General features: G+C 35.9%; 1 protein-coding gene across 1 annotated transcript in view; it reads right to left on the reverse strand.

Annotated features, from left to right (window-relative positions):
• Positions 1–38: 38 nt before the first annotated feature.
• Positions 39–17,390, reverse strand: part of BDP1 (B double prime 1, subunit of RNA polymerase III transcription initiation factor IIIB) — a 52,697-nt gene continuing 35,345 nt past the window's right edge. Inside the window, exons 29-42 of the mRNA XM_058864087.1 lie at positions 16,155–16,253; positions 15,829–15,865; positions 15,273–15,356; positions 14,395–14,626; positions 13,267–13,424; positions 12,459–12,597; positions 11,704–11,890; positions 9,759–9,819; positions 8,010–8,199; positions 6,422–6,635; positions 5,480–5,522; positions 4,336–4,630; positions 2,851–3,085; positions 39–2,486 (exon numbers count right to left, since the gene is read on the reverse strand). Coding sequence (XP_058720070.1) covers positions 2,358–2,486; positions 2,851–3,085; positions 4,336–4,630; positions 5,480–5,522; positions 6,422–6,635; positions 8,010–8,199; positions 9,759–9,819; positions 11,704–11,890; positions 12,459–12,597; positions 13,267–13,424; positions 14,395–14,626; positions 15,273–15,356; positions 15,829–15,865; positions 16,155–16,253 — 2,103 coding nt within the window. The 3' untranslated portion in view covers positions 39–2,357. The remainder of the gene's footprint in view (positions 2,487–2,850; positions 3,086–4,335; positions 4,631–5,479; positions 5,523–6,421; positions 6,636–8,009; positions 8,200–9,758; positions 9,820–11,703; positions 11,891–12,458; positions 12,598–13,266; positions 13,425–14,394; positions 14,627–15,272; positions 15,357–15,828; positions 15,866–16,154; positions 16,254–17,390) is intronic.

Raw genomic sequence — 17,390 nt, forward strand, 5'->3', positions numbered from 1 at the left:
AAAACTGCAACTGACAGTTTAAGAAATAGAAACACAGGTAAAAGAAAATAATTTATTCACATAATTTACATATAGAATCGGACTACTGCCTTTGACACAGAAAACTTATATGTGATGATACACGGTGTCAGACAACTCTGAGCAAAGCAGTTTTATGCCACATCTTTGTAAAAATGCTACTCATACACATGGAGATTAACATATTTTCTTACATCCTTCATCATTATAAAACTTCCATACACAAAACAAAACACAAAACTGTCTTATTTCTATTAAAATTAAATTTGTTCTTAAAAAAAAAATCCTCAAACAAAGTGCATGTAATTTGCTGCAAGGAAAGAGAAAGTATAGCCCCAGTTAACAATGCGGATAAGGCACCATAAATCTTAGTAATGAAGTAGTTCATTTTTTCCCCCTTGTAACATGAATGTAAGCTAAAATGTATGCAACTAAATGCAGAATGATTATCCCCTCAGAACTCACTCAGAAGGTACTCACAGCAATTATTTCATAGCCACTCCCCAAGAATCTATTTTTAGGCTCTATGAGTGCAAGTGATATAAACATGCCACACTTATTCAGGAAGTAAACACTTGCATACTTAGTATCTACAAGATATACAATACATAGAGTTACATGTATACATTAATCTCTTTCATAATGTTTACAGTAAAACAATACTTAGATAAACATTTCAAGTTAAACGGATTAGGCAAAGCACAAGATACCATCTGAACAGAAACTGTTGGTGTTTTAGAGGGTTTTTTGGGAGGTGATGTGGGTTGATCAGTAATGCTTTCAATTAAATTACTCTATTTTGGGACCATGAGTCGCTTTTCCATCACCTCAAAGAATACTGCTGCTAGTAACATTTCATTGGCTGAGGCCAGCTAACCTATCAGTTTGCAGTAACAATAGCTTTTTTCTGTGTTTTTCCTCTCTGACAAAATTTTAAAGGTTCCTTCTGAAGCCTTGCCAATAACTTCTGAAAAGAAAAACATTCTCAAACTTCATCAACTATTTCAAAATTAACTACATGCTTACATTATTTACCTGCCATTAAAGGATTACCCAGTCCAAACCTGATGATAGGTTTCTGAAGAGCATTACAATATCATTTAACATCAGTTTCACCTTCATAATAAATCATTTTGCAAAAGTACCTGCAAATGTGAAGTAATGGGAAAAATTTTAAGACTACTCAAGCTCATGCAAGCAGGAGTTTCAGACTAAATATTGAACCTTTCATCAGTGACCACCTGACTTTGAGAGTGCATAAACCTAATTACCTCATCATGACAAATTTCTTGATGAGGTAAGTAAAAACTTAGACTAAAAATCTAAAGCTACACTAGAATTTTATACCAAGTTACAGTACAAGCAGACATGCAACATGAGAAAACTATTTTAATTCAACTGCTTCAAAGCAGCAAATCCTCAAAAGTGACATTGTATAATCACGGTTTAAATCAAATCTCTTTGTGCTACTTTGCACAAGGCTAACCAAGGAAGTCAGAAAATATACAAACAACTGCATGTAAAAACAAGGAAAAGAAACTCTATCTATAGCTTTGTTTTCCAATTTAGAAGAAAATAAGGATTTATACTAAGAAACATCAATCTCTTCCTCCAAGTGATTAAAAAGTTTGCAAACAATAACCTCATCCGAGTATTATCATCTTCTAACTCTGTTGAAAACTCTTTTTGAGTTTTCAACATATTTTTAAGGAACCAATCCTATTGGGCTTTTCAGGTTAGGATCTTTTAAATTATGTAGTTTAAAAACTCTTACAAAAATACATAATTTGGAGATTCTAATAAAAATACAAGCAGTGCTTGACATATGTATGTATGTACTTACTACACTACTTCCAGTATTTTCATTCTGATCTTCAGATAATACATTGTACCCAAAAGGTTCATTCCTCCTTCTAACGTAACATACTTCACAAAAAGAAGTAAAGAATTTGAATAGTCAGTACCAAAAAGCTTTAGCATTAATACGGAAAAGTATACTTGTTGCAAGATTAAACATTATTTCATTGCACTTTTCATGCACTGCATGACAGGATAGTCATGCACCCACTATCAGTGTCTAAACAAATGAAACCATAAGCCAGCAGTCAGTAGCCTGGTCCAATGACATCACTGTAGTGATTTAGACTATGTCAGCATTTTGGAAGTGCCCGGGGTTGCTTCAGAAAGAATCCACTTCATCTTCACATCATTAATTAACAAGAGTAATTAGTTGACAGTAAGTGTGGCAAAATTAATATCAGAACAAACTGGAACTTTTAGAATACTCTTTTCTTGCTGCAGTATATTCTGTGATCCTAGGTTTTTATAAAACCTATTTGCTATTCTGAATCATCCACTTCCATAAAGATGTCACTAAAAAAGTACTCAGAGATTTTGGTTGGCTCCCCTTCCTTCTCTTGATCTTTAGCACAGAGACGTGGCTTCTCAGATGAGTCGTTACTTGGAACCTGATAAAGTAAGCAAAGGTTGCTCTTAACAGTTTTCATTTTATGTGTAAATATATTTACATATATGTATATGCACATGCGCTTTTTGTAAAGGTATCTTATTTATGCAGAAAGTTTTTGCCAAAGGGAAAAAAAATAAACAGAGTTGACTGAAAATGAGAAATAAATAGATATCCATGCAGAGAAAGTTCAGCTTAATTCCCTTACAAGTGTCCTACACATGCACAAATCAGAATTTGTCAACCGGAGCAGATACTGCTCTCAAAACATGAATGCTGCATACCCATCTACCCACTCCTGAAACAACTAATTCTCTGTGCTTCACACCTCAGAAATACATGGGTGTTCAACAGTAAAATCATACCGTAACTGCAGCATCAGCAGCTACATGCTCCTGCTCCACAGATGATGAACTAGAGGGAAAGGAACAAGATTCCCTGTCATCCTTAGTGGATGGAGTGGGTTTCTTTAGACTTCGTTTTGGAGTCACAATTCGAGGCTTTTGGAGCTTCCCTCTATTCCCTTTGGTATCTTCTGCTGATTCAGAATTACTTTTTTTGCAAATTAAAGATAAAAATCCCAACGGTTTTCGTCCACCCCTGTTCAAAACAGATACAGTCAGGATGTCATATGATTGCTTCATAAAAGGAAGATATAAATAGTATTGCAGGAAATAATTACACAGGAAACAAACACACCCACAGGACATATAAAAATTCTAAGGAAAAAAACCCAAAAAGTCATTCTGAGAAAAGCTTTTGTATTACTGAATATTCTGAACTGTCACAGAGATTCTTGACAATTTTTAACTCTGAGAACAGGAACCTATTATTTGCTGCTAATCCACAGCCTGTATGTAACAAGCTACCACTTTTAGAAAGTGGCTCCAAGAAGTATGGAGACAGACTCCTGAAGAACAAACTGAAAATTCTGAGCATCTTTCATGTAACCAATGTAAAACCTGATCCCCAAGGATGGGGCTATAGCAGTTTACCTGCTGCAGGGTTTTAGCCTACTTACAGCATCAAACCCAGACCAGTGAGCTTACAGAAGTCATGGCACAGAGGGAGGTACACAAAGCATTAACTTTTCATGTTGTTAAGTTTACAAATTAGAAAGTAAACTTTAAGGCAAGGATTCTGATATTAATGCATCACTATCCAATTGCTGTGGATGTCCCAGGTATAAATAGCCAGTATTGGCACTCACACAAGCATAAAGAAAAAGCAAATGACAGATTAGAAGAGGCCAGTGGAGCATTACCATCAAAATAATTGAGCATAAGAGCAACAGAGACCAGGAACTCAAAACATTTAAACAAACAATACAGAAAGGTATATTTAAAAACTCAAGTCAACAGATAGATAAGAGGAATATCCTCTGAGCTGCCAAGATTGAAACTCCTTTGGAGAAATTACTTAAGTTAGTCCTAAAAATTCAGTGTGCTCAGTACTGTACCAGTAACAAATTTTACTGGCAGGACAAACACCAAAACAAGTGGATAGGTATATATCTCACAGTATGAGACTTTTCTGTGGAAAAAACCAAATTATCCAAAGTTTCTATCACAGCCAATGGATGTCTGCCTGACAAGAGGCATCTATCAAGTCTAACTGGACATGCAATACATCAGTAGTGCCCTCCAGTTGTTTTACTCATCTAATGAGTAAAATAATGCAAATTTGAAAGCAGACAGTTTGATCCTTTCTGATTTGAAGAAGATAATAAATACCATATAGATACTTAGCTATGCAGGTTACAAACAATGGTACTGAAACGATGTCAATATAGAAACATGATCTTTTTTAACAGAACAAGCTGACAAAACATTATTGCAATTATTGCATACCTGAGTAATGGAGTTTTTGAAGATGATGCTGGGCTTCCAGTATGTTCCAACTGTGCAGATTCATGCACATTATCCTGCATTCCTTGTCCACTTATTTCTGCTTTTCTGTTGGAGGTTAATCTAGACATAACCTCCTCTTCCTTTCTCGATGCTGGATTCTCAAGTGATGCTTTCCCTAACAACTCCAAAGTCTCAAGCTGGCTTCTCTCAGCTATTTGTGAGATAGACTGAGACACCAACACAGAAGTAAGTACTTCCTGCTTTGTTGAAGACTCTGTTTTTTGAAAAGGATTGTCTGTAAAAGGAGTTGAGAGTCAATGACTTCAGTGATAACACAAGAGCCAAAAAATGCATATTAAAATGGATTACACCATTTCAACAGAAGAGCTGAATTTTTGTTTAGTTTTATTTGTCCATTTATTTTCATGTCACCACTACGAATTAAAAGTTCATGGTCTACTTTTAAAGCCTGTAAGATCATACAGATATTATGGGGAAAAGCTGGTAGGAGTGTAGTTTTAAATTTTATAGCACACTCTTCCCCCCTCATCCTTTACAGTACAACACAAAACTTAGTCTAGTCACCTAACTGTTTAAGCTTCTACAACTTCCCTTAGCAGTCTTTTACAGATCCAAAATTATAGTTCACCAAACCCTTCGCAGGCTCAGATCAATGAAGACTGCATTGTCAGTAGTTCTGCTTTTTCTCTGTTTCTTCAGAGGCGGATTAAGCTCCTAAGCAATTACATTCTTCTTTAGTAAAAATGCAAAACAAAATAAACTATTTGGGCAGTGTGGTTAAAATGCCACTTAATACTTTTGATTATCAGTGCTCTTTAACAGGTGGAAATATTTGCTTAAGAGAAGATTATATGTTTAGTCAAAAAATCCCTCTCAAATTTCACCAATAAACTAGCTACAGCAATGCTTTTAGAACCATTATTAAATTAACAACATTTATGAAATTCAGCACACCTAATTTATAGTAGAAAGCATGGAATGGTGGTATTAATGTAGTACCAGGAAAATTTGTTTCTACTTTTGTATTAGTTCTCAGACAGAACTATTCAGCATGACAACCAGTATTAAGTTGTGATGTGTTTACATTCATTATACTTTGGTTTACAAGTTTAAGTGTACCTACCAGAAGTTACCACTGGCACATCTGTGGATTCAATTGAATAACCCTGTATTTAAAAAAGAAAGAAAAAAGTTTTTTTATTGCTTTCAATACAGAGGAGACAACAAAGTTGATAAACTTGTATCATGCATGCACAGTTCTAAGAGCATGACTGATACAGAAGACATCATTCATCACTTAACTCATTTCCTGAGCAGGCTTTTCAAGGTGTTCTTATGACAAAGTACTCAAGACAAGGATATTGAGAGAAGAGATCAAAGAAGGAAGAAGACTGTTATGCATCCCTTCCTAGAAAAGCTCTCTAAATCATGTGGGGAATTACCACCCATTCCTACACAAAGGTACACTATACAATCTTAGCCCACTTAAAAAGATCAATGGTAGTTGCTGCCACAAACTTGATCATATTGTAAAGAAAGCACAGAAGGCAGCTGGAAAGATGGTGGCCTGTTTTCACTGGCAGATTGCTCCTTTAAACTATTACCTGCTATGTTAAGAATCAATAGGAACGTATCTATCTAATAGCTTCTTCATGTAACAGACACAATGCAGATTCAAAACAACATTTGGTGAACCTAGACATCCTGCCAGTCATAAAATATACCTCCAGAGTTTCCTCTGCTGCAGTGCCGTTGTCATAAGGGTGATGTGGAATGAGCCATGTAAGACATAGTACCAGTCTGTCCACTAGAAAGTCTAATTTAAAAATCCTGAGAGCCTACAGTTTCTCAAAAAGCCCTAATAATAAATAAACAAACACCTAAAACCTGCTGAAGATTTAAAAATTAAAAGCAAACTATATATAGGTGTTGATTTTCCTTTTAAGTTGTATAGGTAGTACATACTTAAGCAAGTAGCACCATTAAAACTAAACAAAATTAACATGCTCTATTATGTGTTATGCATCTACCCCATGCATGAAAACTCACCAAATCTTGATCTCACCTTGTAAGTGGTTTCCAAGTTATCTTCCACTGCAACAGTAGATGGAATTTTCTTGGAAGGAGGAAAATCATTTTCTTTAAGCTCAGCAGCCAACCGTTTTTGAGCTGTCTGCAACTTTGGAACAGGGTCTACTGCACTCTCTAGCTGTTTCGTTTCCATACTGCTGTTGAAAGGTGCAGCAACTTCATCAGCTGCGGTTGTCAAGGATCCAACACTGTTTATATAAATATATATATAAAGTCATTATTGTGACAGTACAAGAAGCCAAAATTTACTTTGTGTAAGGTTTCTGTATGGAAATTACACATGAATCTATGGTGATACTCTTTCTTGCTTAATGTCAATATTAACTTCAAATGTACCATTTACTACCAAGAAACAATTTGTTGCGCTATCTGGAGTTAGTTTTTCTAGTCATATTGAATGTAATTTAGCTGTTCTGTTTGAACTCCACTTGTTCTTTTCATACGATGCAAAAATATGCAACTTATTAACTGCCCCAGAAAATGCTAAAATACAGTATTATTCATCTGCACAGTTGAACCCCTACAAGCTGTAAGATATCAAAAGATGTACAGACATATATATAAGACATACAGAGAAGCAGCAGCAACTAAGAAAATATGGTAAGCAGTACAGGAACAGCAAGACGCAACACGCACTCTAACTCTACCTGTCAGCAATTCTGTTTATCATCAGTAGTTCCACAGGAGTTAAAATTCTTACACTGTGTAGCCAACATTCACTCAAAGACCTCTCCTTTCAAATGAGGAATGATATCAGCATCTGATATCACAGGGCAAGATTCTCCACAATTATGTGGAATTGCATCACATCTCTAGTTATAATCTGAGGACTTACATTAGTATACAATTCCATTTTTTCGTAATGTCTTCTTTGACTTTTTTTTTTCTCCAAACTGACTAAGAGATTTACTTCAACTGTAATGTTGACATAAAAATTTTGTTACATTGCATTCAGAGGTGCTCTTTGTAAAAGAAAATCAAACCCTTTCAGATAGCAGTAGACAAACCAAGCCATTATTCTTTGGAGATTAATTAATTAGTGTTTTAATTTTGTCTGCCTTTTGAACAGAGCAAACTCATGAGAATGATAAAAGAATTTATATCTACTACTTATGTTTTCCAGAAGACCATCTACATCAAAAATCTGGAAAAACAATTAATAAGCAGCTACTCTACAAAACTGTTAAAAGTACTATAAAAATGCAAACATGCTTAGACTGTTTCATTTCAATTGCTTTGCATTGTAAGTTTCCACAAAGCAAAATAAGGCTCAAGCTGGGAAAATAACTTCTGCTAGAAAGGAAGACTTGCTCTAAACGGTAAATCAGAATTAAGGTGACACCAAAATCCCAGCCAACTAAAACACTAAATTTAAAACACCTAGGGAATCTTCCTCAAGTCAGATCAGAGCCCTTTTTACTTTCTTAATTCTCTAAGCAATTCATCAAAATTCCTTCCTCTTGCATTCCTTCTTTTAAGAAGTTCTAATCTGTGCTGCACATCCAGAGAACAATCAAGGTACACGTAAAGTGTTTCACTTTGATAAAAAATAAAGCATTTACCTCTCCACTTCAGTCACAGTTGTTTCACTTGCATTTATTGAGCTGATAAATATTGGGGCTGGTAGTACTGGTTCTGAAGTTTGTTCCACCATAGCAGATACATCAAACTCTTTTGAATCAGCTGGGATTTCCACCAATGTTAAAATGAATGTTTGTTCTTCCTCGGGACATCTATGATCATCATTCACTACTATATTTTTTTCAGAGAAATAAACAACAAAAAACTATTAATCAAATATGAAATTATGCTGTTCTCTTCATGTCCTCCCTGCATGGAGTACTGAAATTTCAGGCAATCATTTCTCCATGGAGAAAGGCACTGGGTATATTCTTGAGACAATAAGCTTCCTGTCTTTTCAGATGAGATACACATCATCATCTCCTAGTGCTTATTCACTGCAGAGGAATACTAATTACTATTCAGAATGAGGAATATTAAAAATGCCTAGTAATGATGAAAATTTTAAATGGGTGTTCTAGCATTAAAGAGCAATTTTCAGTTTTATTAAAATTATGCCAATGTTGTTTATGTTTATGATGGTCAAATGGCCCTCTGTCTTTAATTGCAAACATCAGGTATTAAGAGTTACTTCTTTAAATGGTAGATGTCTGCTGTTTTGAAGGTAAGCACAGGATTTTTCCCCTCACTGCAGATTGGCTAAACAGTATCTGAGAAACATAGTCTTGAATTTAATAGATGAAAAATATAGATAATTTAATCAACAAACAGACATTAACAGATATCTGCCAGCTGCCATCTGTTAGAATTTAAGGAACAAACATTTGTAAAGTTTTCAAAAGATGGAAAACAACAATGGTACACCATTATTTAAGCCAGCTCTCAATGATGTAAAGCTGTTATTCCAACCTCAATTTTCTTGGATTCTTCATCTAATTGAATATGGTTTAAGATGCTTCATCCCAAGATTCTTGCAATAGTAGAGCATAGTAACAGACGTCTAAGAAGAAGTATTAGCCCAATCTTTTTCACAAGCTTATGTGTTACAGCTTTGGACTGCAGTTTCCATGTAAAGTAAGTATTCTGGGTTTCCATCACTGTGACTATTCCATATATTAGACAAGTAGTGGTTCCAAACCAACCATTTCAATTTGTTCTACAGAAGACATCACCTTTGTAACTTTCATCACACCTGATTAGTTAGGCATTAATCTGTTGACTCAGTACAGCTAAAGAAGAAAGATTGATTGTCTTACAGTTTTTCTCTTCTTCTTTCCCTTCTGCTCCACACTTGCACAGTACAGCCCTCCTACTCACACAACTCTGACAACAGCATTCACTTGATAACTTCATGAGCAACTATAACTCACTAAGCCAGAGGAAAACTACACAGTTTCTCTCCTTCTGTCGTGTTCAGTTTTTGACAGGTGAGTCAGAGGTGCATAAAGGGCTCTAAAAACTGCTATACCTACCACAAGGTAAGCAGCAGGAGCTCACAACAGGGCAAAGAGAACAAGTTTCCTTCCACTGATATTTAAACTTAATGAAAGACTATCCATATAGTTTCCAAGTCTAGTTTCTGTTAATGTAATGTTAAGACAAGAGGGTAATGAGGGGAATGTCACTATGCCATGGATCATTATTCGTGTTAATCAAATAGATTGATTAATCATGTCAATGAAAATTTTAATTTTTTTAAATTAAAATTTTAGGTTTTTAGTTCATCTTTTAGTAACTGCAAGATACACAAATGTGGGCTTTTGCTAATGTTGAATATTAGCACATTATACCTGAAGTTTCTTCTGTGCTGCTTACACACTGTTGTTGAGCATCCTGAGAACAAGCTTCATTCTAGAAACAACAGTTGAAATAAAACAACTTAATAAATGTGGGAAATTACTCTAGGAAACAGGAAGAAACAAAGCATGTCAAATGCTGAAGAGCCAAAAAATCCAGCCACATAATCGTTATTTCACTTGTCAGTTTTCACTTCTAGCTGTTCTAGGCTGAAGAGTATTAGCCTATCAAGGACAAGAAACATTGGGGAAATAGAAAATTTATATGCAGCTTGTTGTCTGTATTGATGGTTTGTCAAAATAAATTTATACTTCCTACAGCATAACTCTGTCAGAGATGACTCACACTATAAATTGTTCAGTGGGACTAAGGAAGCAGATTCCTACAACCCTTAATAAACCACTGAGTGCCAAAGAATAACACCAGGCTCTACAGCTCATCTATCCCTTCCCTTCTATGGCTTGTCCCTTTGATAAAACCAGGAATAATCTACTGCAAGCTGTCTTTTCTCATACTCTCTGCCAGGCCTGTCAGAGCAGCATCGCTCTTGCATGTTGTCCTAATATGAAATCAGCCTTGACACAGCAACCTGCTGCACTTGGGAATCAAGCCTCTATGTATCAGCTGTTCCACTGTAACTATGCGCTCGCTGATCTCAGACAACACTAGAAACCCTGAGGGAACTGCAAATGAACCTTTCTCTCATGAAGAAGTAAGGTAACTCTCATTTATACTAGAACACAGATACACAAACCACTGCAAAGAAATGGATGTGAGAGACATATTGTTTGTCCCTGACAACATACAAGATGATGATATAAATTATATAGATATATGTAAAAATATGAAAAATTTGTGTATGTCATATATTAATATGCATGTGTAGATCTTATTTTAAAATAAATGAGAAAGAGCATAACAAAGGATGCAGTTTGTTTTAAACAAAGCAAATGAAAGTGACAATGAACATGCTCCATCCAAGCAGTAACATTTTAACTTCATTTAAATGTCAACAAATAGAACAGTAAGAGGTCACACTGAATGGGTACATGAATCCTAGATAACCTCTTCCATCAAGACTTCTCAAAAATTCCTCACAATTTTGCTAATGCGTATCACTTATTACTGAAATGTTCTAAACAGAATTTGCAAGGATTAAATTTGTCCGAAAGATTGTTTGGATATACCCCTGCTAAAAAAGCAAGTTGCTCAGGACCCTGGTGTAGTGTTGGCATGGAGGGAAATGTCCAAGGCATAATGCAAAGAAAATCCCCATAACCCAGTCTTGGAAAGGAAATAAGAATTAGTGCCTCCTGAGACTGGGGTAAGAGAGGCGTCTCTCTCACGAATCTTTGCAAACACATGTAAATAGTTCTTAAGGTTTGATGTTCCATTGGTTGCCCAAGTTGGTATCATCCTAGTTCTGCCTCTGTTCACCTTATTTGTACCTTCCCTAGAATGTTCTCCCTTCCCTGTTATCTCATTGGTTCTCCCTCTCCCTACCCCCGCCTAGGCACCACTTTGTCTTATCCCTATTGGAGCCTGACCCTCTGATCCACCCCCTTACACCTCTATATATTCCTAGACACGCAGGATACTTTTGTCTTTGTCCCTGGACCCTTTTGTCATGTGGATGTAATAATCCCCACTGGAACTCCATGCAAAGACCCTTCTTGTCTTTTCACTTGTCAGTTTTCTCCAGCTATCCGTGGCTGCTGTGCTTGAATGTGTAGCTGTGTGCCCGCCTACCCGAACGCTTCCTATTGGAGACACTTTCAGAAGGTAGCAGCAACTTAGCACCATACATGCTGCGACAATTTGCCAGCTTAAGTACCAGGACTTTAGAACTGGTGAGTACACTTGAACTGAAAATGTCTTTCTTTACTTAATTTCAAAATCTGGGCACTTCTGGACTGTAATTAAGTTCTTGTTCTTTACCTGAGTAAAGTTGACTGTACATATATGGTGCTCAAGAGTACAAGGACTTTGCTGAGACAATTCATCCATGGAACTTGGATTTGGACAATCTTCTAGTCCAAGGCGTGATTTTTCAGGTTTTGGTGATGCACTTAAATGTCTTAGATCTCCTGAATTTCCACAAGCATCTCTTATCTGCTTTTCTGTTCTGCAAGGTATATATCTAGTTAATTTGAAACCAAATGAAAATACTGTGTGCAAACACTAAATTCTATGTTACAATGTATTTAATATGAATCATATGTAATTGCAGAGAAACAAAGCACCTGTTTAAAAACTACATCATTGTACTAAAGAGAATGCATAGTCTTCAAACAAATGAAGAATTTCAGGGAAAAGCCTCTTTAACTCCACTAATGGAGACATTCCTACTGAAAGTACAACCAAGCAGGAAGCCTTATTATAAGCTCATTACATTTCTAAATGAATCAACTCTTTAACATTTCCTTGCAGTTTCATGAAAGACAATTAAGCAGCAAGGTAATTACTAAGTTCTGAAGTAGAGAACAAGAAGTTAACGTTCGGTCTCCAAAAGCTGTAGCACAACATGCAAGGGAGAAAAACCTGAAATGTAAACTGTACACTATCTGTATAAATATACACAGTGTCTGTGAGCACACTGTTTCCATTACAGTCGCATACTACACCTGAACTTCAGCTGCATATTTTAATAGACAGTAGGAATAAAGCCAGTATTAAACGATGAGTTTTCCTACCTCTCAGTTTTGTCTACTTGCTTGGTGAGTTCCATACTTCCAGTTGCAAACTCATGAAGAACTGAAGAATTATCTGCAGCTGGTCTGATTGGTTCTGGTTTGACCTGCATTTCTGCATTACCCCTCAGGGTTGTAGGATCTAAGTTTTATAAGAATAAAAAAAATTAAAATAATGTCTTTTCAGTCTCTGGGTATATATACATATTTATTTGTATTACTTTTTACATATAATCTTGCATATATTTTTTATATTTTTTCATAAGTTTTGTAGGATGCTTATATAGACACATATACATGAATGTGCACATGTATACTTTTGTCTTATATAATTAAGGCACATAAACACATCTTATCTTGTCTTTCCTATTTTGCCAGTGGTATGAAGATAATTAAGAGTTTGAAGACCACCTTTACTGCAACTGCCCTAAGAATAGAAAAGCAGTTCTTTCTGTCTCTTCTTCTACTTTTAATGGAAGGAAAACACAGAAACAATAGAAAAAAGTACACTGTATTAGACTGTATTTCTCTACAGTCTAATTTTTCTAGCAGTCCAGTAATTGAAGTGCTTTCCAGGTAATTCAATACCTCCAGGAAAAAACTGTTACTCAAATTTCATTTAATTTTATCCTAAAAGGTATACTTATGTATAAAACTGTATCACAAATGGGTACCCCTATGTTACAATGGCAATGTATCATCTGTGAACATGAATAGAAAGTGAAGACTTTCAGCTTTGTTTCATTTCATGAATAGATGTAAATTTATTTAATAACTATTTTCAGGGCCCTAGGATAAGAAACAAGCTTACCAGTTTGAATTTGTTCCAGTTGTTCCACAAGCATATTTGCAGTAAGTATCTCCTGCATTATGTTTTCATTGGACCTTGATATTCCAGAGGCTGGCTCAGGCTCCAGGTGTCCACCTCCTGTCAGTCTCATATTATTCACCACAGGCAAATAGCTACCACTGCAAGTAAAAGGAGAAATGGCATCCATGGAGTCCTTGATTTTTAATAGTTAGTAAAGAGAAGACGTAAGATATATGGGGTAGATCAGATAATGAAGACCTGAAACGTAGGCTGCAACTGGCAGAGAAAACAGAAAGCTATCCAACAGGATAAAAAAAATAAAAATCATCTGTGAATTGAAACAGACAGGTATTCTGCAAACTAATATGTTTCTATTGTTAAGTAATTAAAAAAGAAAAAAAAACAGAAAAATTGAAATATTTACATAACAAGAGAAGATCAGAAATCTAATACACATGACATGGCAGTAAGTTCTGGTTTGATAATGTAATTAACCTGGAGGCAAAATAAATCATCTTGGATGATGATTTTTCACAGAGTATAATCTCATAGTTTGTTCAAGCAATCAAGAAGTTAAATAATATTTCAAATAATGCATAACCACCAGCAGATGTTTATCTGGAAAAGTGTCCCATTAAGCTGTCTTGTAATTCACAAATGCAAAGTTATAAAAGATCAATCACTAAAAACCATAATGATGCACTATAAACTGGTTTCTTGCTATCCCTTGGCTCTAAATCTTTGATCTACACCCCCACAGCAGCAGTGACACTTAAGCAATTTGCCTTGGTCTGATTAGCTGCAGAGAACTTTGCAAAAAGAGCTTGATAATTAACAGTGATCCAGTACATTATTTGCATATTTTTTCTCCCCCCTTCCCCGGGTAAACTTAATTTAATGAGAGAAAACTAGTAGTAGATACTAAAAATTATATACAAACACTTCATGAAAGTAGTAATAAAGAGACAAAAGGAGTTTTTGCAGATTACATAGTAAATTACATAAACTGAGAAACCTTTACTAAAGCAAGACTGCTTGCAAATCAATCAAAATGATTGAAAGAACCTAGCAAAAGTAAGCAGTGCCAGAGAATCTCCCTTACTAAAGAAAATGAAGTAGTAACTTAACCTGGTATCAGTAGCAGCCATCTCTGAATATTGATCTACACCTATTCTCGTGCCAGTGATTTGATGCTCTACATTGATGTTGCTTCCATCTTCAGAAGGCAGCAATTCCTTGATAGAAGCGGCTGAAGCAAGTGAATACTGACTAGAAGTTCTGTTTTCTTTTGAGTAGGCATGAATTACAGCACTATCAGCTGTGTCCAAGTCATTTTGAGCAGGTGACATATGTGTCTGTTCTGGTTGTAACAATAAACAGAATGGGAAAACTTAATTTAAAACACTCAGGTTTGTCATGTATATAAAGCTATATAACTTCAAGCTTCATTTAACAAAGTTTGTATTCTCCAAAGACACAGATTCAAATCCCAGATAAATACAGTCCTATGGGAACGCTTTTTGTAGTAAGAACACAAAAACTAACTTTTAGCAAATGAAAGCAGATAATAAATGCCACACCAAATCAATAAAAAAATCCCAAGTAATTTCAGGTTGCAGCTAATTATAATGAAAAGGCTATACGTCACATTGAAGGTCTGAAAAGATCACGGAAAGTGACAGTCATTTAAGTTCGATCCCTTTCTTTTGTCCAGTTTATGTGCCCAAATCAATTCAAATATGTGCTTTGCAAAACAGATCACAGAAACAATTTCCTAGCTGTGATAGAATTGGCAGTACTCAGTAAGGTGCCCGCCTCTTTCCAGCCAACCTGCATTGGCTGGACTCACTATGTGTTACAATGCAACAGGACTAAAAGCATAAAAGATTCTTGACTTCCTGCTATGCAGGAGCATCTGGAAGAGCTTTGCAGCCTCTGCTCCATCCCTCCTTAGGTAGACCCACAAAGCATGAGAGCAAGGCTTTGTCCCATAAATCAGATCATACCTTCAGTGCTTGCTTTCAACTGGAAATTTGGATCACCCATTGCAAGTAAAGTCATAGCAGCTTCAGTGCTTCCATCGTTAATTCCTGTGAAGTTGTTCACACACATTAAAAGTCACAAGCACATAAACGAGAAATCCACTTACCCACATTCAAAAATTATCTGACACTACCACCAATACAATGAAGTACATATTTTTTTTGATTGACCTTATTTATGGATCAAAATGCTTGCAGACAAGCAGCCATTTTCATCCAGCAAATTCAAGCTGCTGTTAAAACACTGAGCAGCAACATGACAGCCTTTAATGGTGTACTGAATACAGGTGGCAAGGTTTTGGCAGCAGGGGCCTGCCCTGGACACAGCCAGTTCTAGCTGACCCACTGCAGGACACAGCTGAGCCTGTCAGCCAAGATGGTGGCACCTTTGGAAACACATTTTAAGAAACACATTTTGAAACATTAAACACATTTGGAAACACATTTTAAGAAAGGAGGAAATGTATATATCAGTAGTGAGTTAACAGGAAATACATGAGCAAGATGGTTTCATATCTACCTTTGTCCACATCTGGATTCTCACGTATGGCTGTTTCCTTAAATACAAGGAAAAACAATATCAAAGTTCTTTATAAAAAGTGACTCCACGATTTTTATTTAATGCTTACATGTAAATTCCGTGCCCACAAGTTACCCTGGTTTTAAGGCTAACAATATTTACTAACGTAGTTTTCCCACAGCTGTGCCTCACATCTGTGTGGGACACGTAGCAGTCTAATAAGCTACACAGTTACATTCAGACATGGCAACAAGAGACTGCTGAAATAGTTTTGTATGACCAATGAAATAAACAAAAGACATTCTTACAGCTGTTGAGGTGCTTACTTTTTCTTCCCCCTGTACTACTGGTTGCATTGAAGCACAAGAAAGACTTTCAGCATCAGTAGTCACTTGCATATCTGGGATATTCACAGGTATTTCCAGCTGTAAAAGTAATTTTACAAGTATTTCAGTTCATCAGATGCAAAAGAAAATCTGTCTAATGCAAAATTTTACAAACCTCACACATTTGACAGATGTTCAACATCTACAGGGATCCTTCACAAGAATCATACCTTCTGATTTGAGAAGTAAGTAGTGGTATCAACAGAAGGCAGAACAGGTACTACTACCTGTAGAAGCAGACAACCTAAGGCCTTGTTTCTAGTCACTAATTTCTCCGCCAAACTAAGTTATGGAGTTGAGATCTTTTATAGTGACTGTTTACCTCAAATGAGTTTTCTTAGTTTTTAGTCTTTTTCTGCTTTTTAAGTCTTCAGGATGAAAAAACAGTTTAGACTTATTTCCAAAGCAAGATAGGGAATAGACATGCAGACACATAGAAACACACCCACTCACCATTTAACCTATTTTTTTTATTTTCTTCAGTACTGTATTTTCACTGAGCACTTCAGACATTTGACATTTTCAGAAATGAGGACTTGAAATTTGACAGAAAGTTTAGAATATTTCCAGGGAAGGTCTCCCAGAAACACTGCTCAGTCTGGGTTGCTCTCAAAAGCTTGCAACTTCACAGACTTTCAACTCAACTGTTTAAATTTTACAACAGCTGTGCATAAGCACATCCCTCATTAGTACTTATGTCTCCTCAGTGTTAAACTAGGCAACTTGATTGTAATCCCCACACATAATATATATTCCACATCTCTGAAATCAAGGATTTAGCAAAAGTTTCCATGTAGTAACTTTGCTGCCCATTATTGTTTTAGAGATCCCTTGGTCTTTTGACTGAGCTTTAAATTATTCTGCTGTTTCACCTGGAGAAAGAAACAGTGTGATTAATTCAGGAAACAATAAAAAGCAGGATTTCAGTGGACAAAGAGAGGAAGAGGACTAGCAGTAGTAGTAAGCAAAAAACCACTAGAAAGCAAAAAGCACTGAAGTGAATGGAAAGTAGCTATGACAGGGGAAAAAAATAGAAAAATGTATTGTACTGGATAGTGTTAAGACCTAGGCATGATACAAATGGTATGAAATAAAGGGTGAAGATTGTACTGCACATGGCTGGGATGAAGTTAACTTTCTTCATACCAGCCCATACAGTGCTGTCTTTCGGACTTT

This window comes from Poecile atricapillus, chromosome Z (assembly GCF_030490865.1).
Source record: "Poecile atricapillus isolate bPoeAtr1 chromosome Z, bPoeAtr1.hap1, whole genome shotgun sequence".
Classification (NCBI taxonomy): domain Eukaryota; kingdom Metazoa; phylum Chordata; class Aves; order Passeriformes; family Paridae; genus Poecile; species Poecile atricapillus.